Source organism: Battus philenor, unplaced genomic scaffold (assembly GCF_028537555.1).
Source record: "Battus philenor isolate CCGP_79_NKW_IND1 unplaced genomic scaffold, ilBatPhil1.0.hap1 SCAF_3, whole genome shotgun sequence".
NCBI classification, from domain to species: Eukaryota; Metazoa; Arthropoda; class Insecta; order Lepidoptera; family Papilionidae; genus Battus; species Battus philenor.
The window spans coordinates 3,530,698-3,553,819 of NW_027181693.1; the positions used below are offsets into that span (position 1 = coordinate 3,530,698).

The 23,122-nt window shown below is 32.0% G+C and overlaps 2 protein-coding genes across 2 annotated transcripts in view; one reads left to right on the plus strand and one right to left on the minus strand.

The window, feature by feature from the left end:
- LOC137926592 (lipase 3-like) overlaps window positions 1-8,316 on the plus strand; it is a 182,391-nt gene extending 174,075 nt beyond the window's left edge. The window contains exons 6-7 of the mRNA XM_068770261.1: window positions 8,027-8,134; window positions 8,230-8,316. Coding sequence (XP_068626362.1) covers window positions 8,027-8,134; window positions 8,230-8,316 — 195 coding nt within the window. The remainder of the gene's footprint in view (window positions 1-8,026; window positions 8,135-8,229) is intronic.
- Sdc (Syndecan) overlaps window positions 1-23,122 on the minus strand; it is a 419,218-nt gene that overhangs the window by 335,933 nt on the left and 60,163 nt on the right. The window lies entirely within an intron of this gene.

Below are 23,122 nucleotides of genomic sequence, written 5' to 3' on the forward strand. Positions count from 1 at the left end.
TTCTTACGAACAGTCTATACATTCTTGCTACATTTCGTTATCAAAGAACATAGGTCTTTTATTTCAAAGCATGCGGACTTATACCGCTTCGGTACAGTCACACGAAAGCTAGAATTTGATCTAATTTATATTACATAACATTGAATTATTGTGTCTTCCTAAAGTTTACACATGATCCGTGATCTTGTAAATTAGTACGTGGATAGTGAATTTACTCACGTTTTTGACTTAATAACAACAAAAAATGTAGCATTGACTAAACCAAAACGCAGAATAATAAACGCTACTCTGTTGAAACGAACAAGGCGACCATTTAGAGTAACTAGGAAGTACCAAATTCTGCACTGCCCTACAATTCTTCTGAACGCTGCAGAGATTTTACTGAACAAACTAGGTAAGACACTCATTTAAGAGAAATACGAATGTAAGTAGAAGGACGTTAAGATTTTCAAATGTCCAATCCTGGTAATCATCACTTCGTTTATTTGTTTTATCATGCATAGAATTCAATGTGGATATTTTGTGTTTACATGTGCATAAAAATATAATAAGAACACAAAAAAAGAAGAAGAAAATCAAAAATAAAATAGAATACGACTAATTTTTTGAAAATATAAATTTATAACCAACAAGGCGGTTGCTTCAGAACCATAATGCCAAAACCTTCGCCGCCGTTATAAAGCCCGATTGAGAAATGTTATCGTATTATCCTTCGATATCGCTTACCTTTCCCTAATCGATAATTTAGGGCACGGACATTCAATGTACTAAGGCTGCAAAATAAATACAAAAGTATTTTCTAAAAGAAAATAAATCACAGGTAAAACTACGATTTGTTCAATAAACCTATATATATATATATATATATATATATATATACATATTTATATTTATATATATATACCTATACCACTAGGCTGTGTGGCGACCAATGGCAAAAATTTTAAAAGAAATTTGGAGAAATTCCTCACTCGACATTTAGAATTGTAAAAAGATTATAAAAATCAAGAAAAGGCTATCGAAGCTGTTCGTTCGGCATTTTCTTAGTTGATGATCTCGTTAATGAGGCCTGTCGCACTCCTCCTATCATAGGTGGAAAGGGACAATTTTTCATAATAACAATTCTTTGAACTTTTATTTCCTCGTTCATCTTTTATCCTTCTAATTGTTTACTACTCATTCTTCTGTTATCCATCACAAAATCATTCCTTTTCATACCTCGTCTCACTTACACCTCTGGTTATTCTGCTCCTGCGAAAAAGTAATGATGCAGAAAGTGACTGCGAAAAAGGTGAAACGACATCCGAGCTCCTGATGTCCTGGACGTCGGAAGAAGTTACAACATGATCACCCCCAACCCTCTTACCATGGCCTTGTCGGCGAATTCGCTATGATCTTCACAGTGGCGCGTAAATTAATCCTGCCCAAGTTTTTATGATTGCGAATGTTGAGTTTCGGCTCTACTCTTAAAACGTTAAGGCTTTAAGTCAACGCTATTAAAACTACGTTTTTCGTTGCCTTCACCACTGAAGGGTTACCACATACTATAAATTATATAAATATATAAATTACCATATAATATAAAGAATAAAAATTATTGGCGACAAGTGAATAAAAAATTGTTTTTACGGTCGATTTTCTGATGACTTAGAAACTGTTGTTGCTGTTTTAATTTTTTTTTCAGAAATTCGTATTGGAATTTTAAGAAGATATGAATAATTATGCGTTTGTTCTACGTCAAGGCGTGCTAAGTTTTTTTTTAATTTCCTAATCAATTTGTTTTTTTTTGCGGTTGTTGAATTATTCGCGGAGATGTCGGTAAGCTGTGTAAAAGATTTTCTTTAAATATTAAAAAAAATTGTAATAATATCTTAATGTGATACATTATATACATTGATTTGTATTGAAAAACTATTTCTATAGATTGACGACAAGTTATTGATGAGTTCGTATATGTACGTATTGGTAAATAGAAACTGATTGCAGAGCTGCTTCTGTTCGATATAAAAACTCACTTCTTGATTCTGTAAATGGTCGGGACTAACATTATTGGCGGTATAGTAGCCCGCGGCGTTTCCGCTCCGAGATGCCCTTACCACGACTTTTATGGTACTTGATGGCCTTTATCTCGCTACGATACAGCGCAATAACCAAAATCGCACGGATCGCCAAAATTGCACCCATTTTATGCGAAAATTTTGTATTTTTACAACGAAAATTTTCTATATTTATTTCATTATTTATACATAAGTAGATAAATAAATAAATAAATAACGATAACTTAATTATTAACCTCTTAAGATTATTTATAGTGATTACGTGTATACGTGTGCAGCACAGCGATTTAGTAAATTGATGTGGCATTGGGCTGGCCACATAGCGCGCAGAATTCATGGCGACTGGGACCTTAAGAGTAGAGATCAGAAAGAAGGTCCGCCTATAAAGAGGCCTTTCTTGTTAAAGTCCTTGGAAGTTTAACCGATCCTATTGAAAATTAACGAAGGAAGTCTATGTCCAGCAGAGGACATCTTAAAGCTGCGATGATGACGTGTGTATGTCATGAAAAGATTGCCAGAAGAACCGATTTTGATGGAAACTAGAATCAAAACGAATCTCCTCTATAATGGCATCTTTCATATAGCTAGGAGGATTTCTAACACGCCCTGATCTAATAAGGGCCCATAAAAAACTCAGACGAGTTTTTTGTGATCACATAATATTCTTATTACAGTAATTATAGCAATTGATTCTCAAGTTTTATTAGCACTTAAAAATCATTGACAGTATATAGGGATTTGTTAACAAGTCTTTGTTTAATAAATTCTAATTCGTAAAATTATGCAATCACGAAAATTTCGTTATAACCATATATTAATTATTACTTATACAATTACATAGAATAGACAATTCAAGAACGGTTTTATGGTAAGCAAGAAAGAGACGAACGATGGAGATTTGAGGAATAATTTTCCTCTACCGACATAGTGCTATACATCGTTTATATTTGTAAAAGCTTTCCATTGCTAAATTTAATAGATAATTTAATAATTAATTTAAAAGTGATCACTTTGAAATATGTATCGGATACAATAAAGAATAATAAATTTTAATAACTAGTAATTCGAATTTGGAATATGCACTTTTTCACTATCATTAAGATATTTATTATCTATGTAACGATTAATTTTAGGAAACGATTTAATATATATCAATTGACAGCAAATTAGCGAATCAATCACAATGTATACATAGCGATATTTCAATAGATGTATTAATAATTATTAGAAGTCCAAAGCCTAATGACATAAATTCTAATTTACGCTTAGAGAAAATTTTAAACGAACGATTAATTACTTTGGAGCAATTAAGATGGTAATTAATAAAACTCGACGAAAAAAAATCTTGACGAAACGTCTAAGATGAAAGATTATAAGATGGATTAATTATCGATATTGGACGAATCAATCGATGCTATTAATATAAAATGGTACGAAGTTACTATACTTAATCAAACAATCTAAAGGTTTATCGAAATGGGATGGGTAAACGTTATCCAAGGATAATGGGAAGACGTTAGTTACACAGGTTTAGTTACATCGTAAAGGTAATATTTATAACGTACCTTCAATTATGTATGAAACGAATACGTAATTGTTTTTATTCAAATTTTAAGCTTTACACATTTTCTCTAGAAAGTATGAGATTAAAATATAATATTTTTTGTTATAATCCACACCATTAAATAATGATGGAGCAGGTTAAAAGATCGGTTACGAATATATTAATAATAAACCTATTAAACAAAAGCATACGAATATCTACAGGCTGATTGGTTATAGGTAAAAAAGGTTTAAAAAGGTGAATGTATAGGTCATTTGCTGCAATTAATGTTTAGTACACCCTAGACAAAAACCAATGGTTTTAGGAATAATAAATAACGTAATGATATTAGAATACGAAGTCTTTTTAAAATTAGGATTATTATTTATAAAAAATAATTATTGTTTACTATCTATGCCTGGAGACTTTGTACTAAGAATAGCCTGTCGCATAACAATAAATAAATTAATATAATATATTTTTCGAAATGACCACTATACAGGGTGATTGATGATAGATGTAAACGCTTTAAAGCTTTTGACTGACAAATGACGTATACATACACCATCATAAAACTTTCACACCAATAACTAAACCAAAAAATAAGCACGTATGTTACAATATTTACATTTACAATTATAATTTAAAATATTTTAATTTCGTCTGTTAAAAATTGTATCCCAAACAACTCATTAAATAATTTTATTGGACATTTCGTAAGCTTTTAAGTGTTATTTCAACAAAATTTATTAGTTATTAAACCTTGATATTTATATATTCAAATGTTGCAGAGCGGTAATTAATGACGTAATTAGTATGAATAAATGTAAAAATAGTGCAGGTTGGGTAAGAAATTAAAGGAATAAGGAAAAAAAACACTAATGTGAAATTAAGAAAGATAAAATAATCAAAACAGAAACTAATGAAAAAATGCATAAAGGGCTTAAAAAACCTCGATATCTATTTTGTAGTCAAAATACATTGATACAAGTGGTACGGAGGAGTGGTTACTAAGAATATTGACTTAATTAATCGCGGAGACATTTTTTGGTAGACGGAACACATTCTATAACTTCGTCTCTGCTCATAAACGCGTAACTATCGAGATAAATTGGTATATCCTAGGCCAAAGTATTCGAAGGGTAATGACAACCACCTAACAATTCTATGAACCTCTTTGAGATAGTGGGAGACACCGACAGTACAAAAGAGAATCGTCCCTTTAACCGCCGGAGCGTTCGTATCTCTAAGGACATCGTCACACTGTTAGTTAAAAATAGTAAAATCCACCAAAACTGTGTTGTTTGAGAAGTTTGCTGTAATAAGCCAAATTACACTAGTAAAATCGACAAAGCCGTCTCTTTAAAAGACCACTGAAGTTATTTATCCGACACATTAAACAAAACATACTTTTCAAATTTATTTATACACTATTTTGCGATACGTAATAATGGCCCATACACGCTCTGTGGGAAAATGCTAGTACAGTGAATAAGAAAAGCAACAATGAGACCCATTTTAATTTCTTCTTAGATAAATCAATGCTACTTTTTTGTTTAAGTGACATTTAGCAAATAGTTTTTAATTTAGACTCGTTGAAAATTGAAAAATATAAATAACTATTCCAGTAGATTATTTAAATAATATATCTCCACTGACAATGACAACAAACGGGTTAATGGTATCCCATAGCAAGATAAGCCAAACCCTAAATATAACATAATGGAATTTATGGACAGTGCAAGTTGGTTGTTTTAATTTTTACAACCGTCTGAGATTAGATAAGACTTACCATAATAAGCAATTATTTAAGAATGACTTAAGACTCATATGATTTAAGAGTTAACAGTTTTCGAGTGAAATATCATTGTCCCGCGTGTCGTGCAAAATGAAATTATTCATAATTAACGATACAAAGTCTACATTAATTCACTAATTATACAGGCGGCGAACAAAGCCGGCGTTGGATATTTAATTAAAAGTATAATCCGCCACGGCGGGATGGGATCGATACTGTTCATCTCGACGATATTGAATAATTCGCCGATCGTTCGATTGGAGGCAATTCATGGCTTTAATTGCATTTCCCTGTCGACGGCCGGGGTCGCAGAGGTCACGGGGCACTTTCCCGTTCCTTTTCAAGGACAATTACTTTCATCCTCTATTTAAATGAAGATTTGAAAGATACGCAATGTTATAAAAGAGTTTACGAATTCGCCTGGACTTTTAATCGCCATTAATTAATCGCATATAGGAATCAACTTGTAAAACAAATTATAAAATAAATCCTCATTTATAAACAGTTGTTAAACTAACAAAGGTAAACTTCTGGGACTCTTTTGAGACTGTTAAGTTTTTGGCAGACTCTTCTCAGCAGGCCAACATACCATGCCGGTGGTGGCTTACTAGTTACAATGTTAAACTAAATAATGAAATTGCGAATGTGCGTGTAAAGGCCTACTTCAATATAGATATTATGAATTGAATTAAATTAAGTCCGAATGCTAAACGAATATTGAGCGTCAGCCAAAGCAAAATTGCTCTTCGGGGGCCCTTGCGCCCGATGACTCCGTGGAGCTCGGCGACCTTGGGCTTCCGAGGCGCCTTGAGGTTCGTTACCTATAGAAGAGGTTCAAGTTCAGCGTTATTAACTTGCTCTCTCAAAACCATGCTATTTTAACTAAATATGCTACTCGTGTCGCAGTGTACTATGGTAAAATAATAACTAGACTAGGCTAGAACAATTCTTAGTATTAATCTGTTTTTTAATTATAACATACATAGTAAAAAGCAATAAAAGTTGAAACAATTCACCAGATTCAAGATGAGAATTTAGATACAATTTGTATCATACTTAAAATTAATTCAACGACAACAAACTTGGCGAAAACAAAAATTTTCTTAATTAAAACGGAATTCCTTATTCATTAAAAACAAACTTAATTTTAAAAATGAGAAAGAAAAACTACATCTATTTTCGGACAGAACTCGCGGGAAGTTCGTTGTAAAAAGCATTGTGCTGACGGTGGCGGGTGGTCTGTCTCGTTTTATTTTTTCGTTTTTCATGCAATGGCTAACTAGGTCTTCGTAGCCCCTGTGATGCTATAAAAGATTACGAAGTTTAACCATAACTTAATTTTCTCGGAATTAAACAAAAAAAACGATATTACTGTTTTATCGAATCCTTTAAATGATGTTTTTATGGTCTATGGATCCGAGACGTGATTGCTTATAGTGAGCCTTATACGAAGGTTCAAGATCACACAGAGGGAAGTGGAGACAATTTAAAAGCTGAAAAAGTGTCTCAAATGATTGTGGTAGAATAAAAAAAAACAAATTCGTCTGAATAACAAAACTTAACATTATAAATTTTAGGATCATCCTGTTAATGATTGCAGGTTTCCCTAAAGAGATGCCTAGTACTGCTGTAATATTAAAATATGCTGCAATAAAATAGGTTTTTTTATTATTATTAATTACAATTTGTATCGCTAGTGTTTTTTTACAATATTTTTTTTCGCTTTTACTAAACGCAAACAGTTGGGAAAGGATTGTCGCTATTTGATACGGATCTTTTCTTCACCCAGCTGCGATACACGACAGTGTTTTATAATTATTTACAATTTTTCTTACACAATTTTCTCTTATGGGCAAATACAACTAAAATTTTCATTTTTGGCAATAAAATAGGTATTGATAATTTGTCTATAGATGGACATAGTAACGGACTTTAGAGATATACCGTTCCATTTATAACATTGAAAAGCTTGAAAAGAGTACCTAATAAGTTTCTTACTAAGTTGTTCTTAGTGAAATCAACATTCCGAACCTGGCAGTAGCCTATGTATAAATACTTATTTAAATTAACATTAATATTAATGTCTCGACTTTTCGAAAGTGCTTAGCGAAGCCTTAAAGAAACTAAATATATTTTACTGTTTCTTATCTTAATGTGTCAGGAGCGACGTACACTTGGTTTTGGTTTAAGTCTAGCTGTTAGCTTTCGTAGGGCTGTTACATAAGTCTTTATGCCAGCAAATATGAAAATATCTAGCTCAAACACATACATACGGAATGGATTGATTAACGCATAGAATTATATAGACGACTTTACTCAAGACTCGTCACACAAGTTGCCTCGTTCGTTAAAAATTAAAAAAAAAAATAAAGAAGAAATCTCTAATGAAAATGGTTTTCGTACAACCCTAGGATTACTACGTCGACATCGATCGTTTAAGCGATAGCGTATATGCCATATCAAACAATGTCATGGCCAATGTTTCCACCTCTAACACGAAAATCAATACAAGTCTCAAAAGATATAAACAGAAGTAACTGTAAAAAGTGACACGATGATTACATAAATGTATATTTTTTTTAAATAAATGAAGCCATTTTAGGCATTACTGTGAATCTGGATTACCAGTTTCAATTGCAAGAAAAGATCGAAGGGGACATCGCTTCACTAGTGAACAACAAGGAGCTGTCGATAATTATACTTCAAACAAACAACAAACTCCCAACCCATTGCAAGGTACTGAAAACTGTCCCCTCTCTTGGTTCTCTTGACCTATGGGTGACGTACTTGGGTTATACCGTTCGAAAAGGCCGTGATGGGTTAATTTCTAGTGCACCCTTGCTTTAGAGGAGAAAGTGAGACTTTTCGCCCTCAAGAAGAGGCTGCAAAGGCGGCTGTTGATTCAGGGGTTGCAGTGAAAATGCTTCCACGGCCTTGCCATATAGCGACGACAAAGAAACGTCGAAGGGCTTTGATATCTATAGGGAATATACCATTATCGTCACGCTTGGAAGAATTGTTGGCGATCGCAGTGTGGTGTCAATTAATGTAAGGTACACCTTACACAAAGATCAACGGTTTCGGAAATAAATAAAATAAATAAAGTTAGTGATATTATGTAAAAAAAAAGCGACGACGAAGATACTAAAACTACAAAAATAACATTACTTTAGAATTTATTCGTTTTAACCACAACAAACAAAGGTTTAAGTGAATTAACTAAAGTTCTATCCAATAAACATTTATCTTTTTTCTAGGCCGTGAGCGAGGCAGAGGCAAGTTTCTAAGTCAGTGTTTAATGTTCAGACGAGCTCTCCCCTATTACTTGCGGCTGGTTTAATTAGTTTTTGTGCCTGTTTAGCTAAGACGGTGCGGTATATTCTAGTATGTTTGATTAAAATATATTTTTATAATGAAAATAAAGTAAAAAAACTATACTATGGACGCTAACAGCGTCGTGAGAAGAGAGAATTGGCACATATACCTTTATAGATGCCACGAAAGCCACGAAAACTAGACAGTTTTTGTATAAAATTTTCCATAGCCTTTTGGAATATAATGATTCCTTTTTATTATATAATTCAAATGTATTGCACTCGATACTTAATTTTCTATTGAAAAAAAAAACAAACAGAATAAACAAAAAGAGTATTTGCAACAAAAATTATTAATAGTTGTTGCTATGGATGATAATGTAAAAATGTAGATGAACTATAAAGCAGAGTACGCAACGACCATTTCGACCAGATCATTTAATTCGACTCCGCAACCGTCTGCGGAATGCAATACCTTCAATATTCAAAATACATGGGAACAGAGCTACCTTCATTGTTTGTCAATCTCAGCCCACGGCATTCTAACCATTTCAGCAATTTAGTAACGTCTTGTTCCATTCCAATTCAAATTCGGTGTACACTTTATTGATATTCATTTGTTTATCTACTGAGAGGTAACAGCCAAGCATCAAATATACAGCGAAGACTATTGAAGCTGAAATTAAAAAAATACTTTTGGTAAATCATATATCCAACGGAATAATGGCGACAATCAACCATTAAAAAATATTATAAATTTATTTAATATTTTTATAACAATTTTTAAGTATTGGCATAATAATTGTAAAATTCAAATTTCACAGTCAGTATTTATACATTAATATAAATGCAAATGCGATCTTTGAAAATTTTAAATAGCGTAAAGAAGACGACAATATAACGTGTCTTGCAATAACACGTTCGATGCTTTTCATCAGAAATCGAAATGAATTTACAGTACGCGGCAATAAATATTGCACATCGTCCTTTGAAAAGAGACAATCGGCTAATTTCGGCTACGTAGAGCGTTATCTCTGTCGCACGAAATACAACGACACATATGACAGGACGTGAGAGTATTACGTATATATCTTGCTCAACGTAAATCGGAGTGTGTTGATAAATTGCATAATCCACAACAACTAGGTACCATTAGATGAACTGCGAGCCTCTTTCATAAAAAAAAACAAGAACCATAAAACAACGAACGAGAACAAAATCACGGCTCCATTGTTACATGAATTATAAAACGGCTATTCGATGCGCGTGCTTTTCATTTTGCCCGTGCGCTGTACAAACAAACGTCGGGCCGGGGTGATTGATTTGATTGTACTTGTTTAATTTAGATTCATTCGACGATCGCGGAATGCTGCGTTAGTTACAATCGGTATGCGATAGCGTATTCCACGATTAATTATTGTAGCCAAATAACATTTACTGTTAGTATCGCATAGGCAAAAATAACAATTACTTTAACTGTCTATTCAAGCAATATTGATAATTAATGCTATATTATTGGACTAATGTAATGTTAAACATCGATCGCAAACCCGCTTGCCAAGAGTTCCATAGATATAAGTAAGAAAAGGACTAATATGTAGCGGAAGTAACTATATATTAGTCCTTTTCTTACTTAGGATGGACTTCTGCAAAGTAACGCATAAATATATATGAACTTTCATAGATGTCTTTGAGGAAGGCATCTGTGGGCTAAAACGACGACACCAATGTTATTCATTAATAATGAAAAATGTCGCATTGTAAAACATACATATCACTAATCATCAAATGTAAAAAAATGCTACTCGCCTTAGTCATTTGATGGATGTTAAAACGAATTTCCATGATTATACTTGATGATTAAAAAAAGGTATAATCGCTTTAATGGGGTTAATTAATTGGTCATTTTTCGAACAAAACAATGCAAAGCTTTTACACCTATTTTCAATCACCCTGTTATCATCACTATATAAATGACACTGAAATTTATGATTCAGATCAATGCGACTGGCCAATAATTTCCGCCGAACAAATACATATGTATTATCATTACATTATTTATAATTTCTGAAACCATTGATTTACCGTACATTAATTGACAGCCAATGAGTTATACATTCACCCCTTTAAAGATTTTACACCTATTTTGTATCACACAGTATATTGCATAATACTTTTATGTGCGTGTTTCATTGCAATATATTTTTTAAATTAAATACTAAGGAGTACTTCAATTTTCACACACATGCTCGTGAAATGTTTATTTAAAACTAACAACCGAATGCGTGGAACCACAGGATGTTTATATTCTACAAAACAGTTATTCTACATAAGTTTTTAGAATTTTTTAACAAGGATTTATTCATAAAACTCGCATCGCACGTAATGAGCCGACCGCGTGGAAAAAAATACTGGACGCATAATTATTTTGTTTCCACTTACTCATAAATTCTACACGCACTCATGGCATGGCTTTTAGTAAGAAAAAAAAAAGTTTATGTACATACATTTTGTTAATAAAAATTATATTACGAGTTTCAATAATTGAAGTCAAAAAGACAATTCAAATTTCAACGAGATGACTGTCTGTTCGCTAAAAGATTAAACAATCCAATTATCTCTGAAAGTAAGGAATAAATTGAATCAAGAGATGTACATACAGATAAGGAAATTATTTCTTTTTCTTCTTGTTGAACTGGGCGAAATTATCAAATTAATTTCTGTAAAAAGGTTGTTTATTATAAAGCAATATATACTTATTGATTTACATTTTCTTTCTTCTAATTTCGTTTTATACGTTAACACAATTACAGATTTGTAAAAAACGTACCGTTTTATTTACCTAAACATATTTATATAAATATTTTAGTAAAAAAAGAAAAAAAAATCTGCATAGAAAATAAAATTTCATTTAAAAAAAAGACCAAAAGATAAAGAAAGAAAAGATCAGAAGATAAGAGAACTAAAATAAAACGATAAGCGAATTCAATCCGCTCCTAAAACCTTTTCATACTCACTTATCCGAGACAGGGTAATGCAATTAGACAATAAATATAAAATTCTATGTAAGTATAATTTATTCGTCGTCGTTTTATCCCATAGACACCGAAGGCATTTGTTTTGAAAATGGAGTGGGACACCAAAGAGAATAGGATTGCAGATAGTGCACTGTATAAAGTACAGGAGCCACACATACAAAACTTTAAAATAAAATTATTCTTCTAGAAATTATCGGATATTTTGTATCATCATATTTACTATATAAATTTACAGTACTAGCTATTTTCCGCCCTCTTCGCGAACTTAATAGCCCCACAACTCCGCCACGGAAGGAATTTCGTAAAAACCGTACTTAGCTGACCACCATTTGGCAAAAGTAATATACTTACCGAATTTCAAGTCTCTAAGCCTTATGGCTGCAGAGATATCGTGATGAGTAAACAGTCGAAAACTGTACTTAAAAATAATGATCTCTTATTAAATTTGAAAATAACAATACAAAAATATAATAGCTTGGGGAAACAATTCCTTCGCATTTTTTATTGTTTATTCATTATTGTTTTTCATAATTTATTAGCTATGCCCACAACTTCGTCCACGTGGAATTTAAAAAAAAATTGTTTAGTATTTTTTTAAAGAATTTTTTTGAAATAAAAGTAGCCAAACTTACTCCTTTTTACATGAGCTAACTGCCAGTATAATTTCCATTAAAATCGGTTCTTCCATTTCTGAGACTAGCTGAAAAAAACAGACAGACAAAAAAAATGTCATTTTTGAATAAATAGCCTATGTATATGCATGTAGTTAAAAGCGGTTATTTTAATATTACAAACAGAAACTCCAATTTCATTCATTTACATATATAACCATAGCATATAGTGCATGGTTATCAATGTAAATTTACATAATATATTACCTATATTTATTTGCATATAATCTATGTAAATAGATTTATGTAATCTCCTTCTGTTCCATGACTTTTTCCATGCATTCTTACAACATTATATGTATTTCTATATACATCCATTACATGTAATTTGAATAAATCAAACACAAAACAATACAAGCTGTATGAATAAATGTTAGAAAAAAAAACATTTAATTTTTTGTTCAGCATTTCAATGCTAATTTGTTGGGGTCAGCCATTCAGTCTTGTGCTGATATTCAACAGAAATTCATTGCAATACGTTGAAATTCATTGACATATATATTTGATATAGAAGGCTAGAGGATTTTGCTACTAATAAGGACAGTGAACCTTTACGTCTTTATAAAACTAAGAAATTTTGCTCCTGGAAGCCTCAGTGGTTTTTGTGCTGATTCTAAATCATGCCATTTTTCTAAAGAATAAAACGTAATAATAAACCAGTGTAGTCTTACAATATTACCACTTTCTATTTAAATTAAGTATATATAGCCAAGCCTAAATATCTCGCCATGTTATGAACAGGAGATGTATTGAATTTTAAAATGGCACTTAGAATCACGCTAGCTTAAAACATGTCAAACGACAATTGGGGTTAATTATACTTTAAATTCTAAATTTGGTTTAAAATGATGTACCTGGCATTTAGTGCTTGAATCTATTGAATGAAAGCGAAAAGGTCTGAAGATTCCAATTAACGCTACGATTTAAAAAAATAAACCCAAGTCGCTGTCAATCCGTACATCTTTTCGTATAGAAGTGAATGAATTTATGACATAAAATTTATGATATGAAATTAAATTCTATTGAATTTTATTATTAAATTATTATTAAAATTAATCGCATTAATTGCAGTAGTAACAATTTCTAAAATTTTCAAGCTATCTTCATACTCGCTAACTTTTTTATACATAGCTGGGATTACTGTACGTGTATCAGGATAAATAAAATACGGAACAACGAACTTTAATTTTTTTTTATATTATAAGGTGTTGGCCTTTGTGTTTGTGTGGTAGCCCAGCGATAGAGAACTGTATTTGGAATACAATGTTATTTCATTCACACTTGAGCATTAATTATATGATTGCCACTACTCATAAACACGTTCCCAGAGGTTGGGCAACAGTGTCCTCTGCGCACCATAATAAAACATTGCGATCGCCAACCAAAACTTAACGATTCTAGTATATCCACCCATAGATATCTTTGGGGTCATATACCAGGTCTTGTAGTAGGCTTCTATAGGCTGAAACGACGGTGACAACTATCTTTAAACTAGACAGAATCCTGACGTGCGTTTTATACTTCATAAGTGTTTATCTGATTTAATTTAGAAATTTATCAGTTACTAAATTTCACAGTATAGTAGTTTAGAAATAACAACGTTAAAATGACGTTAATGACAGACTGGCATAAAGCGCAGCGTTAAGCGCTTTGCTTAACAAACATGAAAAGCCTTTGTCCCAGGAGAGATGAGCCTGGTCCAATAGTCACAAGGATCTGTCGCTCCATAGCGCTACTAGAGACTATTAGAAAATTATTTGCCGACGCTTTGTTGTTGATTTGATATAAACATTTCGTGAAGTTTAATCTAAAATTCGATTTCATGGAATATCTCTTACGGCCAACAACTAAAATATTGTATACTTGACTACTTTCGACGACTTATATTAGAACTAAGGGAACCCCTTAAAATATTATCGTAGCATCAATGGCGGCAGCATTTATTATGGTTTAAGACATAGTTGATGTTTCCTGAACAGTCAAATGCGTAAAGAATCTTCATCCGTCTCAATCAGGTTATTTGTACAACATTATCACCCTAAATTCAGCCGCTTAGGTTAGAGTCTAAAGAGAATGAAGAAGAAGTTTATCCTTCCATAACGTCGCAGATAAGGAACCTTAATATTGTATAAACGTGTAATAAATAATACGTTGAGATCAGTGTTTCTCAACGTGGGGCCCACGCACCACAGGGGAGAGTAATTTGATTGCGAAGGAGACAATTCAAAAGTTGACTCGACATGAGTTTAACCTTTTCGCTTTAGTATAAATGTTATGTATATTACAGAGGTGGGCGTAGGAATTTTAGAAAGGCTAAGGTGAGGCATATCAGAAAAAATACTGATTTTAATAGTATCAGTAATATTTGTTAACACCATCATCATTATGTCAACCGCAGGACATTCACTGCTGGGCAAAGGTCCATAAATTTCAAATAAGACCGGTTGTAAGTGGAGTAAGCATGCATCAAGAGTCTTCCGACAACCTTAACAAAGTTTTTGACCTCGTAGATCCTACGCTGTGCTCGGTGGTCCGTGGTTTCTACTCCAAAACCTTACGATCCCCGCCGGAATATGTTCTTCGCCCATGGGCACTTCAACTTTCCATGCTCGTCGTTTACTAATCTTCTCATTCTTGGTACGATCTTGCAAAGTGGCTGTGCTTCTAGGAGCACAGCCCTCTCTTTAGTCAACCCTGGTATCACAAATTGATGGTGGGTCTTACTCTTTAGTCACTATGGGTTATTGCATTAGAAAATGTTTTGTAGTTTTACACACACAATTAGCAAAAACTTTTCATGATTTTCTTTACTTAGTTTTTTATAAACAAATTTGTATTAAAGCTTTGCATAAAATAAATTACTGGTAACATATTATTTTAGACGTTGATTAAAAAAAAACTAGGAAAGAAATATAGAGATGCAAAACATGTTTTGAACATTCTTATATTTTAATCATGAATGAAAATAAGAACTCTTAATATGCCTATCTAAATCACCTTACAGATAACCTTCAGCATAGTAAAACCCTTTTATTTTTTACGTGAAAGAAAACAGCTGACGCCATGTTTTTCTTACACTCACGGCCAAGTAGAAGATTCAATGAATACGAATATATGCTAATATATGTACTTGTACAATGACAAGTGTATTTTACTTATCTTTTATCTTTACTAAGAAATTTTTACAATTATTGTTAACATGAAAGCTAAATATCTGAGTTCATTAAAATCCGAGACAACAAAATTATCCTATCCGTATTTCAGATATTTACTTAATTCACCTTTATTCATTTATCTCTGCACCGCCTAATTGGTTAAGTGGTAGAGAATGCCTTCGACATTAGGTGCGCCGTTATACGTGTAGTGTATAAATAAATATTTATAATATGTATAATATATAATAATAATCTATATTTAAGTGGTGTGTAAATTATTTCTTCATTTTGTTTCCGTTTAACACTACTTTTATAAGTATAATGAACATTAAAAAAAATTGCATTTAAAATATTAAGAATTGTAGTGCATAGTTTTTAGTTTGAAGTACCATATTTTACGCGGATTCTCTATTAAAGTTCTATTAAAACAAGTAATGAGAAGTACCACACGTTTTTCTTATTTCATAGTGAAAACCTAAAATTCCATAAAGCTATGTTTTCCGCCTTGTTTACGTTTCCGTATCCCTTAATAAAACTTTTTATTTATCCTCTAGTACCGTTCCCAGATAACTCCACACTTACACTTAAAAATAAGTCTCGTTTCTTTTATCGTCTATCTAACCTCAATGTAAACTTTGAAATATGCTTGATGCTGTCTTTAGAGACGTGATATACAGAAAGTTATTATGAGTTTTTTATAATATTGTTTAAATAGGTTATCTGTTTTAATTTCTTAGTATTTCCACCTAAAACATCATTTTGGCACGCACCACCATTGGCGCCTTACATATCCAAAGGAGTACGCGTACCTCAGTTCAGAAGCCGCTAATAACAGAGAAATTTCTGGGAATAAGTAGAGAAAGAAATAGAGAAAGACTTTACAAAATTTAAATTAACACCTATAAAAATTAATTATTGTTTACTATCTGTTCTTTCAGACTTTGTACAGGCAGAAGTTATTGGTTACACATTTCAAAGTCAATTATACAGCGTGATTGGAAATAGGTGAAATACCTTTTAATTTTTGGTTAACAAATGAGTTATACCTATCACCCTGTAAATATCATTATACTATAAAAAATGTTGACACCCCGATGTCACATACACAATGAAGAAATAAGAAAAATTACGAAACCTCCAACGGACTACATTAATTCATTGGATAATAACGTAACAACTTTTAGTCGTAAACAGAAATTGGGGTAATTGCTTATGGGGTATAGTTTATACAGTATATTAACAAAATGAATATTATGGTAGACGTACAAGGTAATCTTAATAAAGTTGGATAATATCAACTTTGGACGAACTGTTTGTTCTGTGTGGCTTTTATCTTAACTAGGGCGCAAAGAGTATTATAGTTACTTTAGTTTCACGAAGAAATAGATGACCAAAAATGTCATTTGCTAAAGAAATCTTAGACGAACAAGATTAGTACTACGAGATTTTGTTCTAAATTTAAATATTTTGAAAAAGGCGTTTATTCTTTCCTGAACAATTATTTTCAATGATAGTTTAAGTTGCTAAGTTCACAATCTCGTAAAATAAAAATCGAGAAATTTCTTTTGAACATCAATTAAATTTTTATTAATAATTATCTGCTAAGACAGATATTCCGTATTTAAAAAAAAAAAAAACTTTTTTTTATAATTGTATATTTTAAAAGTTAGTATATTAGTTAGTAAGTTAGTATATTAAAAACAATTGGATATTGAGTGATCACGTGAAAACGTCAGTCATCACTTTATTTATTGATTTAATATTTATAAGATCGCTTACAAAAAACGATTTTTTTTCGTGCACTTTACTAACGCTTCACTTTTTAATTTACTAACCAGCCTTTTTTATTTCAATAGTATTAAATGTTTGTCAGGTACTGGACAAGAGTTTTCAATTAATTTCAGGTTTGCATGGACATCGACATTTGTTTTAACTATTTCCCCCAAAATTTTTCGTTTTTTTACGAGTACCTTCCTCGAAAATATGAATAGCGGAATAGGTCTAGTCGTTTTAGGTTTTTGCTTTAAACGACGCATTAGGCAACTTATTTAAATTAATAAAGTAGTAATGGTTGGACCATAGCTAGTATTTAGTAATTTCACTAGCTTCAATACCTGGCAGTGTTCGGAATACAGGCTACATTCGCAACTGTTTTAAAAACTCTTTAAAAAGATGCCAGCCATAACTAAATTGCTTTAGCTGTTTAATCAATTATAATAAATAGTTATATTACTTTCCAAAAAACCAATTAGGTAGGTAAATCTTAAAACACGTACAAAGCAGTTAAAACTAAGATACATAAAACTTTATTGCTAGTGTAACAATATATGCACCTAAACGAATATAATGCACTAAAAAACTATTATAACAATAGTGCTAACCACTTTCATAATTTTGCATAATTAATAGAATATTTAATAATAACCGCTCATTGTTGGACATTAATATAAGAGTAATATACCTATATGTTATAAATAATAATACGGAAATTTACAAGTATTTAGTATTTAACACCGCAATGTGTATTCGGTTCAATTCCAGACATAAACATAGTGAGAAAATTAGATAATAAATTCGATAGCACGTGGTAGCCTGCGTAACTTCTCTTTTAAAAGAACTGTATCCCAACAGTGAGCATAACAAAGCTAGCTCAAAAAAAAACGTACCTATTCGTAGTCGACATTTCAGTCCATAGACGCCAATTGGAAGGCATATGCCTCCCCCAAAGATACCATAATCGCCTCGCTTGGCAGGCAGATCGGCGGTCACGGTGTGTTTCGGCATGCAGAAGACGCTGCTGTCCAATTTCTGGAAACTCATTTGTGAGCAATGGAAACCGCAGATAATTAATATTAATCGAAAACCCGACATACAATCGCAAGTATCAGTCCTCTACCGCTGGGCTACCAATGCTCGAGAAGTCCCATATTAATCTGCTTCAATCCAAGTCATACTAGTCACGTTTAATATATTTCTATATAATCTGTTAAAAATTATTATAACATATTGCAGTGATATTATAATTGGCTTGAACATGCTCGGGAAATATAATAACTTTTTTTGCAACCGTTATATTTGCTCTTAACACAAACACTGCGTTAGAAATGGCTTTAGGAATAATGAAGTTCTACTTTTAATTTTTTTTATTTAAAAAATTTAATAATTATTAAAAAATAATAATATTCAAAGAATGCGATATCACATACTTTCTAATGGTAAACATTTATTTAAATTTATAATTTATAATATAAACAATCTAGAAATTGATATCGGAAAAACATATAACATATTTTTTATTTGATTTTAAAGATACTACAAGAAAATATGGAAGATTTTATAACATTTAAAATAATATATTAGGTTATTATTAAAGCGAAAATATTTTTGCCGGACAATGTTTATTGAAGAAAAAGAAAACGAATAGAAACAAAAATACGTATAACTCGAACGGAGATGAACTCGAAAAGGAAATAACGGAATTGCTGCACCGTCAAGAGCTTTTCATATTGCACGAGAGAAAACTGTAAATGTACAATTGGATTTTTTAAATCGAGTTACATTAGTAACTTGATTCAGTCAACGGAATAGGCGCCATTTTTCTTCTTAATTACACCACTGAAGACTATTTTTAATAGGGGGCGGAGTTCAAGCCATTATCGCGTTTGCCGAGCGGAGGCGCGTCCTTTATCTTCAACATTAAATAACATTTTGTTGAGATTTTATATTGTTATATTTAATATCATTCCACAAGATTCTGAATTTGTGGTTTACTTAAGAAGTGACAGAACAAAATTTGATAATTCCATGTCTAACTGTTCACAAAAGATAAAAAACCGGAAACTGAATAGATAAAATTAAAAGTTTATTAACGAAAAAGATCAGATCCGATGAAAATATCAAACGCTTCAGAAATGTCTAGATTACAAATCTTACCGCTTACCAAAAATGTATCAAAAATTCCACGACTTCAACGTATTTTTCTAGAGATTTTTAAAACTGTGTTTGACGGACACAGTTATAAGAGCACAGTACTAATTGTCCATATAAATATACGTTATGTAGGTAAACAATATTCGTTTATATTTTACTGTTTCTATATGCATTCAGGGAACAACTTTTATTAAACATACTCGTAAATGCAGGATGCAATTGATATCCTAAGCCAGAAGTTGGGTAACATGGGTTTCATAGTTAGCTATTGCAAAGTTTCGCCTTATAAACCCTGTTGCAGCTACTTTTTGTAACAAAAGAAGTTCCATTTTGGTTGCATTTAAAAAGAATATTAAATAAGCATGAAACTTTACATTTATTCCAAACTCAACCTAATGCGTACCATGATAAAGTTCATTTCTTGATTGCTATGAAAACAAACTAAGATGTTCTTTTCTTGTTTACTTTGTTGGTGGTCAATGTCTGAGACACGGCTGTCTCATGATTTTGTTATACAGTATGACCAGTAACAGGTGTAAAAGCTTTAAAGGGTTCATTGTATGGCTCTGTAAAGAAAATATAATAAAAGTGTAGAGCAATACAAAAAATCTAGTCAAAATCTTTGAAGTATTTAAACTTATTTCAAATCACCCTGTACAAAGTAACCACTATATAATATGTTACATTATTTTTTTAAATTTATTGAAATGCGACATGCTTTGCAATATTACCAAGTCTGCAAGGACAAGTATTAAACAATAATTAGTTTGAATATTTTAAGTTCACGGACCCTTCAGCTATGTGAACTCAACTCCGATGAAGCTCTAAAAGCCCTCGGGATAACAGCAACAACATCAACTGAGAATAAATAAGTTTTAGTATGTATATAATTCCGAATTTTAAAAATGCTTTCTCTCGTATCTCTCACATTCTCTCATATATCATCGTATCTCTCATATTATCGATACGTTGTTTAATATTTTCGTAATCATTGATTTTTGGATAGAGTGTACTAAATATTAATTGACAGCAAATAAGCTGTACATTCACTCTTTTGAAGCTTTTAGCGGCCGGACCGGAAGGAGCTTTGACGGAAATTTCCACACCAATACATTTTAGATTTTAGACAAGAAAAAATAACTAAATTTCTCTATGGATATTACCACGTTTTGCTATAAGAGACACATATAAATGCATGGCATTATGAAAAAGAGAAAACTATTGAAAAGTGCTTTGATTAATTTCTGTCTCCGATTTATTGAAAGTAAATATTTGAATTATTAAAAATGTGTCCGAGTCGATGAAGAGCTCGAGATAAAAGAGAAAAAAAATTCGTTTTTTGCAATGCGGAAACCTTAATGAGGAGAAAACATTAATCAAGGTATATTTTCTGTATAAATCTATAAATTCAAATATTTTATGACTTGATTTATACATGGCGTGATCAGTGCAAAAGGAAATATGGGTACGAGTAATATTGTAGTCAAATTAGATTTCAGTTTAAAATATATGACACGCACTGTAATGGCCGCTTGACGCGTTAAAAAAACTATCGCGTGAAGAACGCACAGAACGACAATGCGTTATGAAAAACAACTCCATCTATTAATGACAATCGCAACAAAATATGATAGACGAATGAAAAAATCTATAGAACGTCGGAAGGTAAACGTGAAAGCGAATGTAAATTATTGATAATGTGTGTACGGCATGCGGAATCTCGTGTCAACGATAATTGTTTACACAATATTTTACTTTAAATGACTAACTGTTCTATGTAAATAACTACGTTTAAAAAGGCTACGTTTGTACGTCATATCATATTTTCGTCCCCCAAAAAATATTAAGCCTTCACATACATATTGCACGGGGAATGCATTAAGAATATTAGAGAATGTATCCATATTTGAATCTATTTGAACAGTGGTAGTCCGGCGGTAGAAGGCTGCGACTTGCGTTCGTAGGTCGCGGGTTCGATTGCGGGTATACAGTCTTATATATAATTCACACTGTGCATTAATTATATAGGATTGCCACTGCTTACAAAAAGGCTTTAGAGGATGGACTGCAGAGTGCTATGCGTACCATAATAACACACTGCGATCGCCAATCCACCTGCCAAGCGTGACGATTATTATATATCCCCTCACAGAAATCTTTGGACCTAAGCCTTGGGCGTCTGAAGGCTAAAACGACGACGATACATATAATACATAAACGAACAAAATTCAGCACCGTTGGTAAAGAGATAATTAAATTGGTTTCTAAGTAATTTAGTCTATGAAGTGAATAATTGTAGATAAGGTATAAAAAACAAATACGCTACCTCTATAAATGTTCACACTATTACTTAAAGCAACCAAAATCACTTATTAACAGATGATATATTTAAAAAAGAAGAAAAATGTACTTTGAAATCAAAAGACAAATATTTATAGGATTAATCCGTAAGCCGCGTTTTTATATCAACTTTCAAATCAATATATTTCAATAATATAGGATAACACCTAGCAATTTTTGACGTATTAACAAAATTCTATGATTATCATTCTAGCAATGAGGTTCACCGCTGGTCATAGACCTCCCTCATAGATTTTGTATAGGACCAGTTGGTAGCGGTCTGCATTTAACGTTTTCATAAGATCTTATTATGGTTGTTTTTTCACTTTGTGAGCGGACTTCAAAATTATTGTTAACAAGAGATTACGTTTACTTCCATATAAAAGCGCAACTCGCCTATAGCTATCGAATTGCCCAAAGAGAACCCAAATCTCGGGCAAAATATAATCGAAACAAAGTTCCTAAAGTTTCCCCTTTGAAACCTGACGCTGCCCTAAAATCCAGTTTTCCAATTTAAGTTGACTTCAGAGTATTCACGATAAAAGGTGAAACTTCTCACCCTTAACTCGGAGGGCGGGTGATAGTACAGGGGAGGACGGCTTCGGTCAACAGTAAAAAGTTCGTTCCCTAATTAAAATCGTTCGCACCAATCCATTAGGTCTTGATGGTAACCTCTGTTTTCACTCCGTAACACTAACGCATATCGAAAGTTTTTGAGAATCGTTTTAGTTACATTTTGTAACGAACATTTTTTTTAAAAACCTACAAAGATTTTTAGTAACTTACAGCACTATATATATTGCATCAGCTTTTGTCCTAAAAATATAACAAAATAATTACATCGAAAGACGTTGAGTATCATATCGACATATATTTCCACAAATAAACAATTTTATGTGTGTAATTGAAATTGTAATGACGGATTAATATAAATTTATTGTTGTTACATTCAAATACCTCTTCATTAATTGTAATTATTAAAAAGTAGGTAGGTCTAGGTGACGACATTGCATGTATATTAAAATTAAAAGAAATTGTAAAATTTTCTCACATATTACTGGAATCATCACGCAACAAAAGCACAACGTAAATACAAATGAAATATGAAGTTGTTAAGAAAAAAAAAATTATTAAAACCGATTAAACACGCAACTACAACGATTTCTGAACGTACAAGTAAGCCGCATGAACATGTAAATAACGAGTGTTAAAAAACCGAGTGGAAACACTTCACGTTGAGTGTAAGCGAGATAAAACCCGAGCCCACCCAACATCG